Source organism: Clarias gariepinus, chromosome 11 (assembly GCF_024256425.1).
Source record: "Clarias gariepinus isolate MV-2021 ecotype Netherlands chromosome 11, CGAR_prim_01v2, whole genome shotgun sequence".
Taxonomy (NCBI): domain Eukaryota; kingdom Metazoa; phylum Chordata; class Actinopteri; order Siluriformes; family Clariidae; genus Clarias; species Clarias gariepinus.
In genome coordinates this window covers 26,307,501-26,324,016 of record NC_071110.1, presented here as the reverse complement: position 1 = coordinate 26,324,016, position 16,516 = coordinate 26,307,501, and the positions used below count along the sequence as shown (strand labels likewise).

At 38.1% G+C, this 16,516-nt stretch overlaps 1 protein-coding gene across 2 annotated transcripts in view; it reads right to left on the bottom strand.

Annotated features, from left to right (window-relative positions):
- timm50 (translocase of inner mitochondrial membrane 50 homolog (S. cerevisiae)) overlaps positions 1 to 16,516 on the bottom strand; it is a 29,210-nt gene that overhangs the window by 9,010 nt on the left and 3,684 nt on the right. The window contains exons 2-6 of one of the 2 annotated variants that reach the window (XM_053507736.1): positions 15,573 to 15,735; positions 14,289 to 14,320; positions 5,138 to 5,159; positions 942 to 1,000; positions 683 to 802 (exon numbers count right to left, since the gene is read on the bottom strand). In XM_053507736.1, the coding sequence (XP_053363711.1) occupies positions 683 to 802; positions 942 to 1,000; positions 5,138 to 5,159; positions 14,289 to 14,320; positions 15,573 to 15,735 (396 nt within the window). Of the gene's footprint in view, positions 1 to 682; positions 803 to 941; positions 1,001 to 5,137; positions 5,160 to 6,498; positions 6,643 to 14,288; positions 14,321 to 15,572; positions 15,736 to 16,516 lie in introns of those variants that run through there. The other variant, XM_053507737.1, reaches the window with a different exon arrangement.

Here is a 16,516-nt window from a genome sequence, read left to right as displayed (position 1 = left end):
TTTACACAATCAAAAGAATTATTTAAGTTTGTATGAAATGTGAATGTGTATGAATCAAAATGATATTGTCCCTGATAAGCAAGCCGAGCTCCAGCTCGTCAATAAGTATCTCACTGTAATGAGCGCCGTTAATTGTTAAACTTTGATTCCAATAATAATAATAATAATAATAATGCTTCAATACTGGCTCTTAGGAATCCTAGAAAACTGTAAGCATTGATGAATTTTCCAGCTGATGGTCTACTTTTAAACTTTTTCTCGGTCGCCGATTGAGGATGTTTCTGTTCCGTACTCTGCCGTGTACTCTCAGACTCGCAGTGATGAATCCGTGTCTCGTCACCAGTAATAATTCTCTTAAAGAAACTTTCACTTTCTTTAGAGCATCAGTCCAAATTATGTTCGCGGAAACAAACAAACACTTCTGTTTGTGCTCTAACGCGAGTTGTTGCACCATGTACACCCTCAGACCACAAAAAAAAAAAAAAAAATCTCCCAATTACGAAACCCAAATATATTAGACAGTTGGCTCATTTTTATACAAAATGTAAACTACTACAATATTTCATGTCTAAAATGCTAAAAAAATGAATGCTAGATTGACTTGATTTCCGAAAAACAAAAATGAAATCGGAGACGAACACTGGCTGGGTCGTTTTGTTGGCATCATTGGAGACATACGTACCGACCATTCGGGATGAAGGAGAACATCAGTGAGCTCTAGCACCAGGGTGTACGGTGGCTGGTAATACGGTTCCTTCAGTGGGTCGGGGAGAAGCTTCGGACTTGTGGGTTCGATGATCATCTGCAGGGAACAGATACGTGATTTCACAACAACTCGAGTGACTGTTAAAAGTACAGTGCTGTTTTATATATATAAAATATATACTGTATATAAAAATAAAAAAACCACGATGACGATGAGTCATGACAATCCGGCTCACCTGTCTGTAATCTTTGAAATACTTGTATGTTCTCTTAAGCTGCTGAAAGATGGGTCCCTCTAAAATGCAAAACAAATTAATCACCCAGAGTGGCATGGTAACATATGCTCCCCTCCAGGGACAAAGAGCAAAAGTCTACGCACAAATGTTACGGAAATGCACTGCAAATACAAAAACAAAAAAGTCAAAACACATGCAAAAAGAAAAAGACGTTGCATAACCAAGGATTCGCAAAAGTCAAAGCACATGGTAAAATGTTTATTCTGCTTGTGTAATACCACACGACGGTTCTAATAACTTCAAAACAAACAGCTGATTGTATTCATTAATGTCTTGAAAACACTGACTGACATCTCATTTGTTGCTGCTTCCTGGTCTGAGTATTCACTAGCAAAAACGAACTCATCGCTCCCCCCTACTGTCCCGGAGCACTACCGGTGTAGCCAATCTCTCTTGCAGCGTTTTTCTTATATGCATTTGCCTTGACCGTGTTTTGAGTCTTGGGTTTCCATGATGTTTGTACTTTCACTTTTTGTATGTTTTTTTCTCCCTAGGGGCCCCATAGTTACATAATCACCACAAAGTGATTCAGGATATGGAATCATGACACAAATGTAAAAACAATCTAGTCAGGTTAAAAAAAGTTTGGTTGAAATGAATACATATTACACCAGTGGACCTAAAAGAATTTTTTTAATGTAAACAAATCATCTCCTGTTATAAATTTTTTTTGTCAGATTGATGATTGCAAACCTAAACGAGTTATCTATTTAACCACTGCGATAAACAGGCAAGCTCTTGTTTCGTCATGCCGTGTGCTCTGGATCTTTGGAGGGACAAAAAGATTGATGTAATAAACAAATGTTTAAAAGTTTTCGACGCTTAATTGATTTTTGTGCTCTCCATGCGTACATGAAATTATTATTATTTTTTTTTGCTACTTTTCTTGACCAATTAATCAAATGCTGAGTTTTTTTTTATTTATGATCAATGTGAACAAACAACCAATCTCTCTGACCCGGTAACACAGAAACAGACTAACAGAAATAAAAACATCCTTCAACATTATTTTTAACAGATGTGGGATAAACCTGAAGGCAGTCTGAAAAAGCAGAGAATACAAAGCTGCTTTGAAAGGCGAAGAGAAAAAGCAAAGAAGGTTTGATCTTTGATCGCAGTAACCCACAAAGGCCTACTAACCATAACGAAACATCACATTTCTAATTGTTCATTCAAGACTTTGGTCTGCCACAAGAGGTCAAGATCAGCCCGAAAGAACGGACAGTTGCAAAGACCGTTAAAGCTGATCTGAGGAGACACTGGTGAAGAAAAGGAAAAGAAAGAAAAAAAAAAAAAGTTCGGTGCAACAATTGGGTGTACTTTGAAGAAGCCCTCGTCCTAACCTTGTTTGTCAGTGTAATGGAGAGGCCTATTGTTGAGCTAGAGAGGCTCGGTGGCTCTCTGGAGGGACGGCCATTGAAATGCCGGATGGAGGGAGTGAGAGATGGATCGATGGCTGGGCCTCCAGCCTCAACAAAAGCCTCCTTTAATCTGGCACTGGCACAGCATATGCTCTGCTATTTTGCCAAGGGCCATTATTGCTCAATTCCCTTATTAGGAACGGATTTTTTTTTTTTTTTTTTGTTTATCCATTTATCTCTGGATGTGTTTAAAACACACACGTACACACACAAAAAAAAGCACTGACCAACACCATCATCACACTTCTCACATGTGCACATGACTGATCTGCTCAGTCAGGCATTCAGGCCACTGTTTATTCGTTCATGCTGCTGATAGTGGCTTTGTGTGCACATGTAGAAAAACAAAAAGTTTTTAGTTGATACTCAGGACAGGACTGTGGATTTAAATAAAAACGTATGATAAAGTTTAATATATACAGGTGCTCAGGGTTGTTGTTACGAGAAGTGACAAAGCGGTATTTAATGATGTAATATCTGTCTACATCCAACATACCAGCGGTTAGAAGGAAAAGATTTTCATTACACTGGAACAAAACACCCCACTACCTGCAAACTTGTCAGAACTCGACATTTCTCAAAGCACTGAAGCACCTTTCCGTTATGTGAAGTGACTTGTACACAAAGCCTACGCGAAAAAAAAGCACACGTGCACGTTCAAAGGAATAGCACCACGTGGCAAGGAGCCAAAGCTTTCGGAGGGACGCTTGCCTTGCTCCCTAAGGACTGCTCTGCTGAGGGGCTCGACAAGCATCCCTCCGCCAACCTTCTGCTGATGAAGGGAAGGTTAGCGTGAGGCCAGAAGGCAGCTAGGCCACATCCAAACTCCCCTCGGGGACCTGGCGTTACCCCTGCAGTCTCTAAAGTAATTATCGCCCTTCGCTAGGGCACTTTAGATAGGATACTAAACGCTTTTGTGTTACACGCTAGTGTCTTAGGCTTTCTAGGTTTTGAATGGAAGTGGCACGTGGGTGTGTAGGTGAAGGCTCCGGGACGCACGTGCTGGTAATAAAGCCATGGTTAGAAAGGGCTCTTTATCACCACGGCTATATGACAAACATCACAGTCATTTCCTGGGCTGTGCAGAGTGTATCACAATCTGCCATCTTAATTAAAACCTTTCGGAATAGGACCATCCATCTGGATCTGGGAGGAAGAGGCAGCGTCATTGGTAACGGTATGAAGTGGCCACAGGAATGATCTGATCGGAACTGGAAGATTATTAGTTCAAATCAAAAGACAAACAGCAGCTTTGATTACAAAGCATGCACATTTAAGTTGGGAACAATGACTGGAAAACGTTAGACTGAGGCTGTATGATTAATAAAAAAAAATATTAATAAAAATAAATAAATAGTATCACATGTTTGCTTATTTACTTGGACCACCATCACAGATTGCTGTCTCTCGTTTGCATTTGGCAGACACCCTTATCCAGAGCAACTTACATTTTATCTTGTTAGGGACCTTGCTCAAGGGCCACAAGTGTGTTAAGGGGGTTTAAACTTGGGACCTTCTGATCCGTAGGCCAATCTCTTAACCACTGAGCTACCCCTGCCACCACACACTGTTAGACACAACACTATTAATTCACCAATCAGGCCAGAGATTAGTGCATGATTCAGTTGTACAACTCGATCGCGTCTCTCTCACGGTGTTCTGATGACATGTAACAAGGGGGCGGCTCTAAACACGCTGATCCGTTCACTTGGTGGAGTTCGAGTAGTGTCCCGTAATTTTCGTGCCAAATACCTGAGTTTTAATCTCTGCGTTATGCTCTGGTTTCATGCCCTCACTCGCACACTCAACTTGTATTTCCTCTTTCTCTAATATCACAACACTTGCTCAATTCCAACCAATCAGAGGCTGGAGGAGGGACAGTACCAGCCAATCAGAGGCTGGAGGAGGGACAGTACCAGCCAATCAGAGGCTGGGCTGTACATTCAATGAACATGTGTCCAAACCATTACATTTTCTTTCTGTTCATGTGATCGCATATTCGCTGGTTTATATCGTCAGATTAAGCAACAAAACCTTTGACTACGTTAAATTCTACACTCTAAACTTGTTCTTAATTTCAAACTACTTACCAAAATAAACATTTACCTTAAGCTTATAAAAGTAATGATATAAACGCCTGCGTAATATTGAAGATGGCTTCTAAAATGAGTAAAAAGTGATAAAGTTATAAAAGTCCTGCGTAGAGGGCAATTTTTTTTTACTTGAGTGCAATAAAATGAGCAACAGTGAGAGAATTGTGTTCTCAAATCCCATGGAGAAAAACCGTGATTCATATTTTAGCAAGAATCATGCAGCCCGACGTCAGACTTTAATTTTTCTTGTCATTTCTAAAGGAAAAAAAAAAAAAAAAAAAAGATGAGCTTTCCTGCTAGTTATTATCTTTTGTTCTGTGTAAAAACACGTAACCACATATGCTGGATCAGCCTTAGGCCTTACTGTAACTCATTTTCTCTTAATACGTTCTGCCTCAATAACTGGAAGGTTGCAAGTTGTTGCTCTAACGGAACACACATGTGAGACACTCGGCGAGGACAGAGACCATATGCGAGATGCAAAATGTTTGCTTGTTTGTAAATGTTTCACATTTCAATGTTCACTGGATTATATGGCAAAAAAAGACCAGAGCCACATGGCTTTTCTCCTTCATCTGTCTGTACATCACAGGATGAGATATGGGGGGAAAATTTGACTTACCATTATCAAACTCATCTGCTATCTGAAAAAGAAAAAGAAAACAAAATGAGGGAAACGGTCAGGCAACAATAAAGAAACAAGAACTTTTGCAAGTTTAAGTGGATCATTTAATTGTAATAACCCTAGATTCCCTCGATGCAAAAGACGACCAGAAAGACAATACAATACTGCAGGCCAATTATAACTTAAAACTGAATGAACAGTCATGTGCGTAATCCTTTATTTTTTAAGGAAACTTTTTTTTCTTTTTCCATTAAAATGTGGCATTAAAATGAAACACTTTTGCATGAAATCAAATTCATCATGACCGTTTATCTCGGTGTTTGATCCAACCCCTAAAGATACAGATTTCCAAATGCAATTTTTCATTATTGCTCAAGTCTCTTATCCCTAATCGGATGAACTGAGGTTAAGAGATGAATGTTTTTACTGGAAGTGCATTGAATTACAAATACTGATGAATGTTTTTTAAAAAAGGAGCAGTCATGGTTTACAAAAAAAGAAAAAAAAAAAAATCTACAACCTGCTTTTACAAGGTGAAGGTACGTCTCTATTTCATTCACCATTGCAAGGACAAGCTGGATCATGCATAAGATGCACTTTCAATGAAAAATTATTGACCTGTTAAACAAGCTAAATCAATCAATCACACCTACCCATAAAAAACACCACAAGTAGATTAAAGAGAAAAATACAGCTAATACAAACACAAAAAAGCAGCTAATACAAACACAAAATCAATCAAACAGACATTTCCCGGCAGGCCACAAAAACCACCCCCAAAAAAACCCACACACTTGGTGCTAGGCTGGAATAATCTACAGAAAGTAAATGGTGCAAAAAGAAATTCTGCACCTGAAGCCTGAGAAATTATCTATGCATTATTATTATTAACTTCATATGCTCCTCCTCGGTTTGCATCCTTCGATTAACCACCAGCAGGTTAATCAACGTTCACACACGCAACCAAGCTGATGAATGTTCAGCTACATCCTACCAGCAAGGACCATCACCGACCCATCACCCTCCACCCCTGCTGGATCTCCTGTTCTGCATCTGGAGTCGAAGTTTAGACAGAAAACAGCAGTGCCTCTTCTGGTCACAAGATGGCAACTCCATGACATTTATACAAATGTGTTGTTACACAAACACAACTCGAATGGTGTTGAAGCTTGACTGAAGAATATATCAGTATGTTTTACATGTATGAGGAACTTGTCTCAGTGTTTGATCCAAAACTCTCCGCATTCAATGACACTGCAACAATAATTGTTCAAGTATACGGTCATAATTTTTACCCATGTGTACTGTACATAATTATATTTTCATATTATATAATTAATAAGTTAATAATACTTAACTATAAGTTCATCTGTGTTTTAGAAGAGCTCCAGAGGATCCCTGCATTCCAGGTCCAAAAGTGTCTCTACTTTGCCACTTCTTGCCCTATGTTTCATTGCTAAAGTGAATCTACTGTGCAGATTTCCCTACAGAACTTCGATACCCCTCTTCCACCAGGCAAATGTGCTTCTCCGCACTTACTCACCAAACCCAAGTACTTTTTTTCCCCCTCCATCCTCCTTTCAAAGTCCTTCCCCCTACGATTTAGTCAGACATGACACTTGGACATTTCTCAAGACCTGGCCTGTCAAGTGCTCCAGACACGGCCTAGTCCTCTGCTGCCTCTAAAAAGCATGGAACTCCTCTGTCTTATTTGCAAACAAACTGGCATTTGAATGGCATGGTGGTATAGACCCGAACACTTAAATAAATTAATCTGTCCGGATTAAGTCCATGCTTGATTTGGTAGATTGTTTATATTTTCAGGCGTCACAGCAACCAGAGTGACAGGACAAAATTGGTCCACCTCTGAGTTTCCTAGAAAAGACTAACCCAGAGGTAGAAATACCCCCTGGATGAGCCAAATGTCTAGCTATTGCAGGGCACCACAAAAATTTAAATTAATTATAAAAAATAATAAAACATTAAATTCACACAACTGGACAATTTATCTTAGCCAGTCAATCTATAAAAAAGTGTTTTCACCAACCGGAGATCAACATTGAGCCTGTGACTCCTGAGAAGTGAGGTTGCAGCACCACCTCAATACCACCATGCCACTCTTACTATTACATTACATTATAAAATATAGTACTTAACAAAATGTACTATTGATCTAAAGGTGCTGGATTGCTTATAAGTGAAAGCAGTTCCGGTTGTAGTTCAAATCAGTTTCATATTAATGCATGCTTTCTATACACAGTAATGTAATAGACTCTAAAGTAAGTCCACAGATCACAGTGACTTACATGGCAGACAGGCTACCCGATCCAAGACTAATATAAGCTTTAACGAGAAAAAAAAACATTGTCATAGTGACGGTTTCTTATGAACACACACACACAGTCGAACTGTGAACTTCCATTCACGGCCAGGTGAATGGAACAACGCTGATCACCAACTATACACCAGCAAACTGAAGCAAGGATCATGGGAGCCCAAGTTTTACCCGTATCCATGGAGAACCAAGGTCAATCCGTCTGGTCTGAGCCCACAGAAAAGACACTGCAAAAAGAAATGCACCAGAACATCCGATGCACCAAAGCCTGCGACACCCAGGGCCCAGCAGACAAAAAGTCCAAGGCCGAACATCTGCACCCCGAACTTTTCACATCCCACAGATTGTGCACTCACGGGATGCAAAGCCGTAACCCACAGCACCCAAAACATCTGCTACAAACGTCCTGGTGCCAGACAATACGAGAGGTCTTGCAAATCTTTTATCTTAATTCAAATATAATTTTATAATGTAACATCAGGCATCTCATAAGGAAAAAAACAATGCATTATGAATGTATAAAAGACTGAAGGTACAATCCCTGAAATAAGGAAATGTACAGGCTTTCCTCCCCCCCCGCCCCTTTTCCCCTTAGGGTTAGACAAAAAAAAACAAACAAAAAAAACCCACAAAGTTGATATAGTGAACTGATGCAGCTTTAACCAGTTCAAAGTTTGATGAGGCAATGAAAAGTACAGCGTTTACACAATCAACGATGATTTGGACAGCATCCAACAAGTCTTCAGCTGAGTTTAGTGTAGACAGTTTGAGACAAAAGCTGGAGTAACTGCACTTTTGTTCTACTGACACCTGTTGGGGATTTGTATATTACATGCACTGCTTTGGCATATTCATCCATGTAAGGTCATAATATGTGGACTTGCTTAAAAAAATTTTAAAAATCATGTTGAAATACATACAAAGTCAATAGTTAACAGGTTCTAATTACATTCTCACTTCGACAACTAAAGCTTGAATATTTTCTATATTTGTACAGCTAATTTTTTTTGTTCTTATTTTCTATAGCTAAAGTTTTTCTATATTTTATTTAATAATTTATTTCTTATTAATAATCTTTTTTCTCAAGGTCACGGGCGGTAATATAAGCATTTCACTGCAGGTGGTACTGTGTATGACTGTATGTGACATAAAATTTGAAAAATACACAGGAAAAAAAAAGATTTTAAAAGCAAGTGGTGATATTAAGTGTGAATTCTGTAACCATATTAGGAAGCGAAGAGTGCAGCGTTTCCTCCAAAAATTCTAAGAAAAAAATGTTTACAGTTGCTTAAATAAACAAGCAACTGTAAACAAAACTATTAGTAAAATTAACTAAATAAACAGTCACAGTAAGGTTAACAACCGTTGAATGTAAACAACTGAAAAGTAACTGATAAGATGTGGCTTGTGTGAGACAGAACCTGCAGTCAACACTCACATGTCTCATTCATTTATTTCATGGATTTGTTTAGGACAGATTTCTCCATCTCACTTCAGATTTACCATTTTACATTACATGTACGGTCCCACATTATTTACTTTATTTTGACTTCTTTATTTAGGGTCATAAACAGTGTCTGTCTCAGACTTTTAGAAATACAATTATGCCACCTGCAGGTGAATTTAAGTTATGGCTACTGAACATTTATTTAGTCAGAAAAAAAAAAAAAAAAAAAAACAGATATTGACAACAAAAACAAGAACATTTTAGACCTCCACATATAATAAATCACTGTGATTAAAAAGTGTACGGCTTATGATAACTGCAACAATTGTGGAGATATAAACGTTATTATTGTACCCTGGTCTTTCATTCACCAACCAGAATAATTATACTCAAACCTGTTCCAGTATGATTATGTCATGAAGACCATAAAGATCCATGAAGAGATAGTTCGCTAAAGTCAGTGTAAAAAACAAAACAAAACAAAAAAACTCACAAGGTCTGCATGGAGCTTGAATCCTCATCCACACTGAACACCTTTGGTATAAACTTACACACCAAAGTAACACTCCAGAATGCAGTGCGAAGCTTTCCCATGGCAGCAGAAATCATCAAAACAACAGATGGGAATGTTTCTCTAATAAATAGAGTTTTTTATTTTATACCTTAAGAACTAAGTATTTTACGTAAATAAGTCTCAAACTTCTTTATGAAGCTTGTTGAATTTTTTTTTTTAATTATGGACTATTGATTGTGCAGAATGACAGAACATAGTTACGAGAATGACAGATATGTCTCTTCTACCAGCTTGTGACCAGTTATCTGTTGATTTTCAAGGATCGAAGGATTTTCTGCGTTACACTTGCTGAGACTTGCGTTACTTTTGCGGGAACAAATGCAGTGAGCTCTGTGCCACTTTGGCGGGGATCGTCATTCACGGGAATACAATCTTTTTCAAACTGCGGCTAAGAGGCTCATAACTATACTGGCTGAAATTATTCAGATAATTTTTTTTCCCGTAAGTCCCAGTTTTACTTGAACGCCTCTCGCACAAGGTTTCATCAGGAATACTCCTGATGTATTGAACACTTCCAACTGGTCGTGGTGTATAACAGAACCTATATAATTCCTGTAGTCCGGCACAGTTTATAATCCTTTGTCTATGTAGTAGTCTAATGAGAAGCTAAATTAGCCAGACCCTTCTCTCTTTTCTCAGCGCAGTCTGCCTTGGCTCATGACTTACGGCTCCATTTCCTGATTACAACTCTAGACTCTTGTGACCAGGATGCGGTTCCTGCTCCCACGCCATCACCTTGAGTCCTCCAATTAAAGCCCTGGGGTGTCCTTAGCAGCACCTTCCACGCTGGCACACTTCACATCCAGCTCCCTTTGGCTTTCAGCTGTCTGTTAACTTTGCTCTTTCAACTCTGGCACAAAAGGTGGATGACATGAAAGTGTGTCTTTAAAGTAGGCTCCATTCCAGTTATCCAGGCCACACAAGGATAGCAGCTGGCTGAGAAGTGTGCCCTTCACACCTCCACGTGACACCGAACATCCAATTAGCCATGGACCGGAGCGTGCTCACAACCATAATACAAATCGTTCAAACGGTGCTTGTGTTCGATGCCAAAGCTTTAAAATTACAATAAGTGAACAGGAACAAGCATGCATGAAAGTATGAGGATCCAAATAGTAGGGTATCTAAATAAATCTGATTTTACGACAAGACAAAAATTGCCACATAGAACTGGGAAAAGTTTCTGCTTGCCTTTTCAGTGTGACAACAGTTAGTTTAGTGAATCAGGTACATTTGTTAACACCCACAGTCCTGGCATGCTCTTTACACGTCTGTTATAAAGCGTCAATGGTTGCTTGGACTGAGAAGTGTGCCCTGACAAGTACGCCTCGGAAACAAAAGGACATGTGACGCACACCCACGGACAGTAGCACAGAAGTGCAAAACACTACTAACACACAACTTGATATTTAATCTGTATGTTTAGCAGTAAAGCTACAAACAGTACATTCGCTTTGAGATTTTATACAACGAATACCACCATCAACATTAGTCTAGAAGTGTCTCTCAAATGTACAAGAAGAAGCAAATCTAGACATACAGGGGATAATCCCCACACAAACACTAAAAACTTTCACAACAAAAACAAAAAAAATACATTGTTTCTATCGTTTCTAAAGATGGCTCACCTGCTCACAGTGCTTCCCTCATACTCAACACATCCACAAGGTCTTGAATTTAAAAGATACAACAGTGACTCTTTGGTGGAATGTTCAATAAAAAAAATAAATAATAATAATTATCCTCCAAAACAACATCAACAGTTCATTCCGAAGAGTTTACTCAAATTAAAAACGTGCAGATTTACAAGAATTACTTAAACTGAGGAACAAAGAAAATAAAAGAGCAGGCCCACCCTGGAAAATAGGATTCAGTTCCTTTGTCAATCACCCCCCACCCGCACCACACACACATGTTTAACGACCTCCTAAATGAGTCTCACCAAAAGGTCCGGCACACTTCGACTCAGTCTGCTAAGTGGTCCCACCTGAATGAGAATTGCATCCTGAAAACACCTTTGTGGGAAGGAAAAAAAAAAATCCTTTCCCAAGCACACACCTTAGCTCCTGGCACATGCCACATGTCACAACAACACGAGAAAGTGTGCACTTTAAAGAGTGCAAAGTCATTATCCGGAGCAGGCTCGCACCTCTAGTGGGTGTAAAGTTTTACCCTGAAAGAGCAGGCGGACAAAAGCTGTGCATCCAGGATATTAAGAACTTCACATTAGGGTTGAATGTCGATGCTTAGTTATGATGCATCTCATTTAACTAAACTGAAAATGAGAGACTAAAACTTGACAGATATGGGAGGCAAAAAAGCCCTACAGGAAGCCGAAAAAACTTCCAAAAGTACATAAAAAAATAAATAATAATAATAAACTCTTTTACCCTATAGACTCTTCCCTATAGTTTACTCATGGCTTCAGCGATATGTTCAGTTTGACAGTCTAGCGATGATGCATGATTGCTAGACCCACTATACATAACGTCCTACGACAGTAATTCATGATCTTGTGTTTGCCTTTTACTAAACGCAACTGCGTGCCAATCAGACTTGTTGAAAAGTGAAGTAAATGTTACTAGATCTGACCAAGTTCGACAATGATCATGATTTAACTGAACAGTGATCACAGAGCCATGAAGCCGAGAGATAAAAAGAACAGGGCGCATGTCTCAAGGGAACTGCAAATGTACAACCATGAGCAAGCTGACAAAATATTAACAGTAATTTATAGTGCCACCTGTAGGATTAGAGAGGAACAGGAACGTTGTGCCACCAATATGACAAAAATATAATACTTATATATATATATATATAGTTATAAATAATTATATATATAGTTATAAATAATTATATATATATAGTTATAAATAATTGGTATTATTAAGGTGCTGTAAGAAAAACACACTGTTACTGTTAAGTCAGGACAAATGCCTGTTATAATTCTTTTGGCGAGGATAGAGTAAGATACAAATGAGCAAACAATAAATATGTGCTACAACATGGCGAGAAATTCTTTCCATTCGTGTTCATAATTTCTCAGAGCCGTTTGTTTGTCTCTGAGCAATTGGCCAATAATTAAAAAAAAAAAAAAAAAAGCAAATCTTCTGATCAATCCGATTTAAGAATTCATCAGCGCTGTGGTAAAACCCCAGATTATTCTCATGTTCTAAAATTTTAACAATAAAATAGCAGGGATTCTTTTTTTTTTTTTAATCGATCGCTGACATTCTAAAAAAAATCTATATACTAATATCACCATTCCACTTCAACAAAAGCTATTAACGTATACATATAATAAACAGACAGGATGTAGGTTGCGCACAGTTGGTCACAACATCTTCTGCCAAGATCTAACATCCAGTGAACGAGGTGTGAACGAGTGCAACGGGCCCAATTCGGAGATCACGCCTACATGAGAAGTGTGTCCTTTCAAAGTGAGCCAGACTGGTCAGTGGAACAGGATCTCCCACGGGTCCTGGAGCAGAGCTGCCCTTTGTGCCTACTTTCTCAGACCGACACCTTCCTACACTGCAGAAGTCACACACACCTGTGAGGAATGCTCTTTGAAGTAAACTCCAGGTGAATCAGATGGTCTGGTCAAAATCTAATTAAAAATGATGAACTACAGCCTTATAGATAATACTATTTACATATTTACATGCAATAATTTAATTATTTATTTTGCTGATGTACTTTAACCAAAGAGCCAAGACCACAGAACAACAATTGTTAATGATTTGCATCAGTAAAATTAATTAAGCGTTTACATGTCAACGAAAACATTCCTTTCAAAGATTCTTTAGATACTAAAGATGGGTGACATCAATTCTTGATCCCCACCCCACTGACACTGAGAAGTCCTCGGGTGAGAAAGCATGTAGTGCTACGGACATAACAGTTCATCCCCAAAATAATTAGTGTTAGAAAGGTGAGGGCACAGCACTTGTTCTTTATCTCCAAAACAGGTAACTCATGCCCTCATGGAGCTTGCTTTGTGCATGGGGTCATTCTCAGGAAAATTATAATACTGTATGCTTGCAGCCTTGGGTCGACAGTTTGTGAAAGGTAGTCGGGTCTCCATATATTTTGGCTGTGCAGTATATCCAAATATTTCCTGTCATAGCATATTTAACGTGCTGTGGACAATGGCACAACAGCTACACATGAGCAAAAGATTCCAGCAAAATCCTTTTAATCACGTCATTCAGTTTTTTCCTCCAGCACGAATGCAGCCGTTTTGTGATGCATCATCGTCAGCAATTTCCTTTTTTTTATGACAGCAATGACATTAGCATAACTCATTAACATAACACAGGCGTAGTGCTCGGGAGGAAAGACGGGTATGAGATCAGACACCGGCGGAGTTGTGGCACACTCCGCTCGTCTCCTTTACTTCCTTGTGAAGTGTACCAAATGTAGTCTCGCCTTCAGGAGTGTGAGAAGTGTGCTCTTTGAGACGGCTACCTACGCTCGATCACGCTGACCTGAGAAGTGTGCCCCAACACCTTAGAGCTGACCACCAGCAGCTTCTGACAAAAAAAGTACAGACTTACAGCTGAGGTGTGAAACATGGATACTGCAGGATAGAGAATAGGTGAGGAAGTGTGCCACTGTCACACACTTCACACACTTCCTGTGGACGTCTAATTAGCGCAACAACTCCAACGCCTGTCAGAACTACTACACTCATTACATTGTACATTTGCACATTGCATGGTTTTTTATAATGCTACCTAAAGGATATACATCTTAAAACATTTTCTGCTCTGGTACTTTTTGTACCTACCTTATTTCCATGTTCATCTACTGAGTTGCTACCTACAAAAGCAAAAAAAAAATTATTAGTTACTCTTTATACACTCTTTATAATGCCTCAGATTTGTTAAAAAAAAAAGCTTGAAAGTCATTCGTTCCTTGCTGACTTTTGTTCATTTAAAAATTACACCATATGCAAAGATGTTTAAGGCATAATCATTCATAGACATCATTAGTATGAAACAAAACACATATAAGCAATAGTTTATATAAAAAAGAATGGGCAGCCATATCAAACTACATCGAATATTATATACACCAAGCCTCTTAATGATCAAATGTACAGACATTTAAGAAGTAAACATTTCTATTATCATATCTATAATCACAATAACGCAGATAAAATAAATAAATAAATAAATAAATAAATAAATAATAAAACTCATGTCAGCAATGTGTTGCCATCATCATTATTATTAATTATTTCCGATTGGAGCACACCGTTCTTTAAGCATGCTAGACGTGTATAAGGAATTGTTGTCTTTTTTTTTTTTTTATCAGACTGAGAGTGGACTGTCAAAGACACAAATAGCTAGGAGTCTTGAAAAACATTTCTATAGACAACAGATTAATAGCTTAATACAAAATATATACAACCCTTTTGCTAATTATTCTGCACTGTAAAAATGCACTTCGTTGCCTTGTACCTAAAAGTGCAGTGACAACAAAGTTGAATCTAATCTAATCTAATTAATTCAAAAGGCAAAAAAAGAAATGTAAAACATCAAAGCCATGGCCCTCTGACAGACGACAGCTGTTTGAAGGTCTGTCAAAAACAGCGCCTGATTCTACGTCTAGGAGAGTTGTTGTTCTTAAAGCGGAAAATAAAAATCAACAAAATATTAATAACGTTAATAGTTAAAACTTATCTACGTAATTATTTAGCAAATTTTGATGCACACATCAAAAAACTGTGTTAACTTTATTTACTTCTTGCATGTCTCTGTATACATGTTTTTTTGAAACCCCTAAATAAAATGAAATAAATTAACAAATAAATAACAGTAATGAGTAATAAAATAATAAGTAGCATCACTTTTTTTGAGCTTCGTCTTCCTTCCAAGTCCGTTGATGTAAAATAATCCACATTACAGGCTACTCCACATGTCAAATATTCCGAATAATCCAAATCGACACTAAAGTAATTCCAATGAATGCATTCTGTTTAAAATCCAGACTGAGAATTCATCCAAGGTGGGACAAAAAAGAAAGAAAGAAAAAGAAACCCACGGTCCATCCCAGAGGATCAACTCACCGAAGATGTAGACCACGCCGACTGCGCCACCAAGTCCCATAAGCCCCGCCAAGCGAAGCACCACCTTCTTTGCATATGCTGTGTTCTCCTTTTGCTTCTTGTCCTTGCTTTGATCATCCTGCTGCTGGTCAGAGTTTTCCTCCCCTACAGGAGGAGGTTGACCCTGCAAGCAAAAAAAAAAAAACCCTGTAAAGGCTACACATTAAATTTAATTACTCATGTTTATTTCAGTTGTGAAGATGTTAAATAAAGCTAAGGTATACAACTTCTGAGTTATGACAACTTTTTTTTAAAGGTTCATGGTCTTAAAATAAAACAAAATCAGAAAAAAAAAAAAAATGATTATACCGAATCCGGATCTTTATAAAATAGTGATACAGAATCACAATATAAATCGAATTGGCACGATTGAACCTGGGGTTTTCTGTTTATTCCCTGATCATTCACATTCCTAATGACGATGCTAATGAACATGGCAGACCATTCTCAAATTCAAATTTTATTTGTCACATACACAGTCATACACAGTACGAAATGTAGTGAAATGCTTATACGACTGCCAGTGACCCTAAAAGAGAATTAAAGCTTATAATAAGAAATAAATATGAATAAAAGAAATAAGATAGAAAAAATTTAATTAAACTAGAAAAATAGAACTAAAAATAAAAATATGCTGTACATAAAAAATAAAAATATACTGTACAAATTGAAATATATTGTACTGTACAAGAGCATTTAAGAAATTTTGATATTTTGTAAGAAAGATGGTGTGCAAATATGCAAGGAACAAAGCTGCCCGCACCCCATTCACCCATATCATATCGGGGAAGCGCTACAAGTACCTTAGTACCTGCACAAACAAACTTTTTCCCCCCTTAGGCTGTTACCGCTTCGAACAGCTGATCATGGCATGTCAATTCAATCCAATTTAGTTTTATTTATAT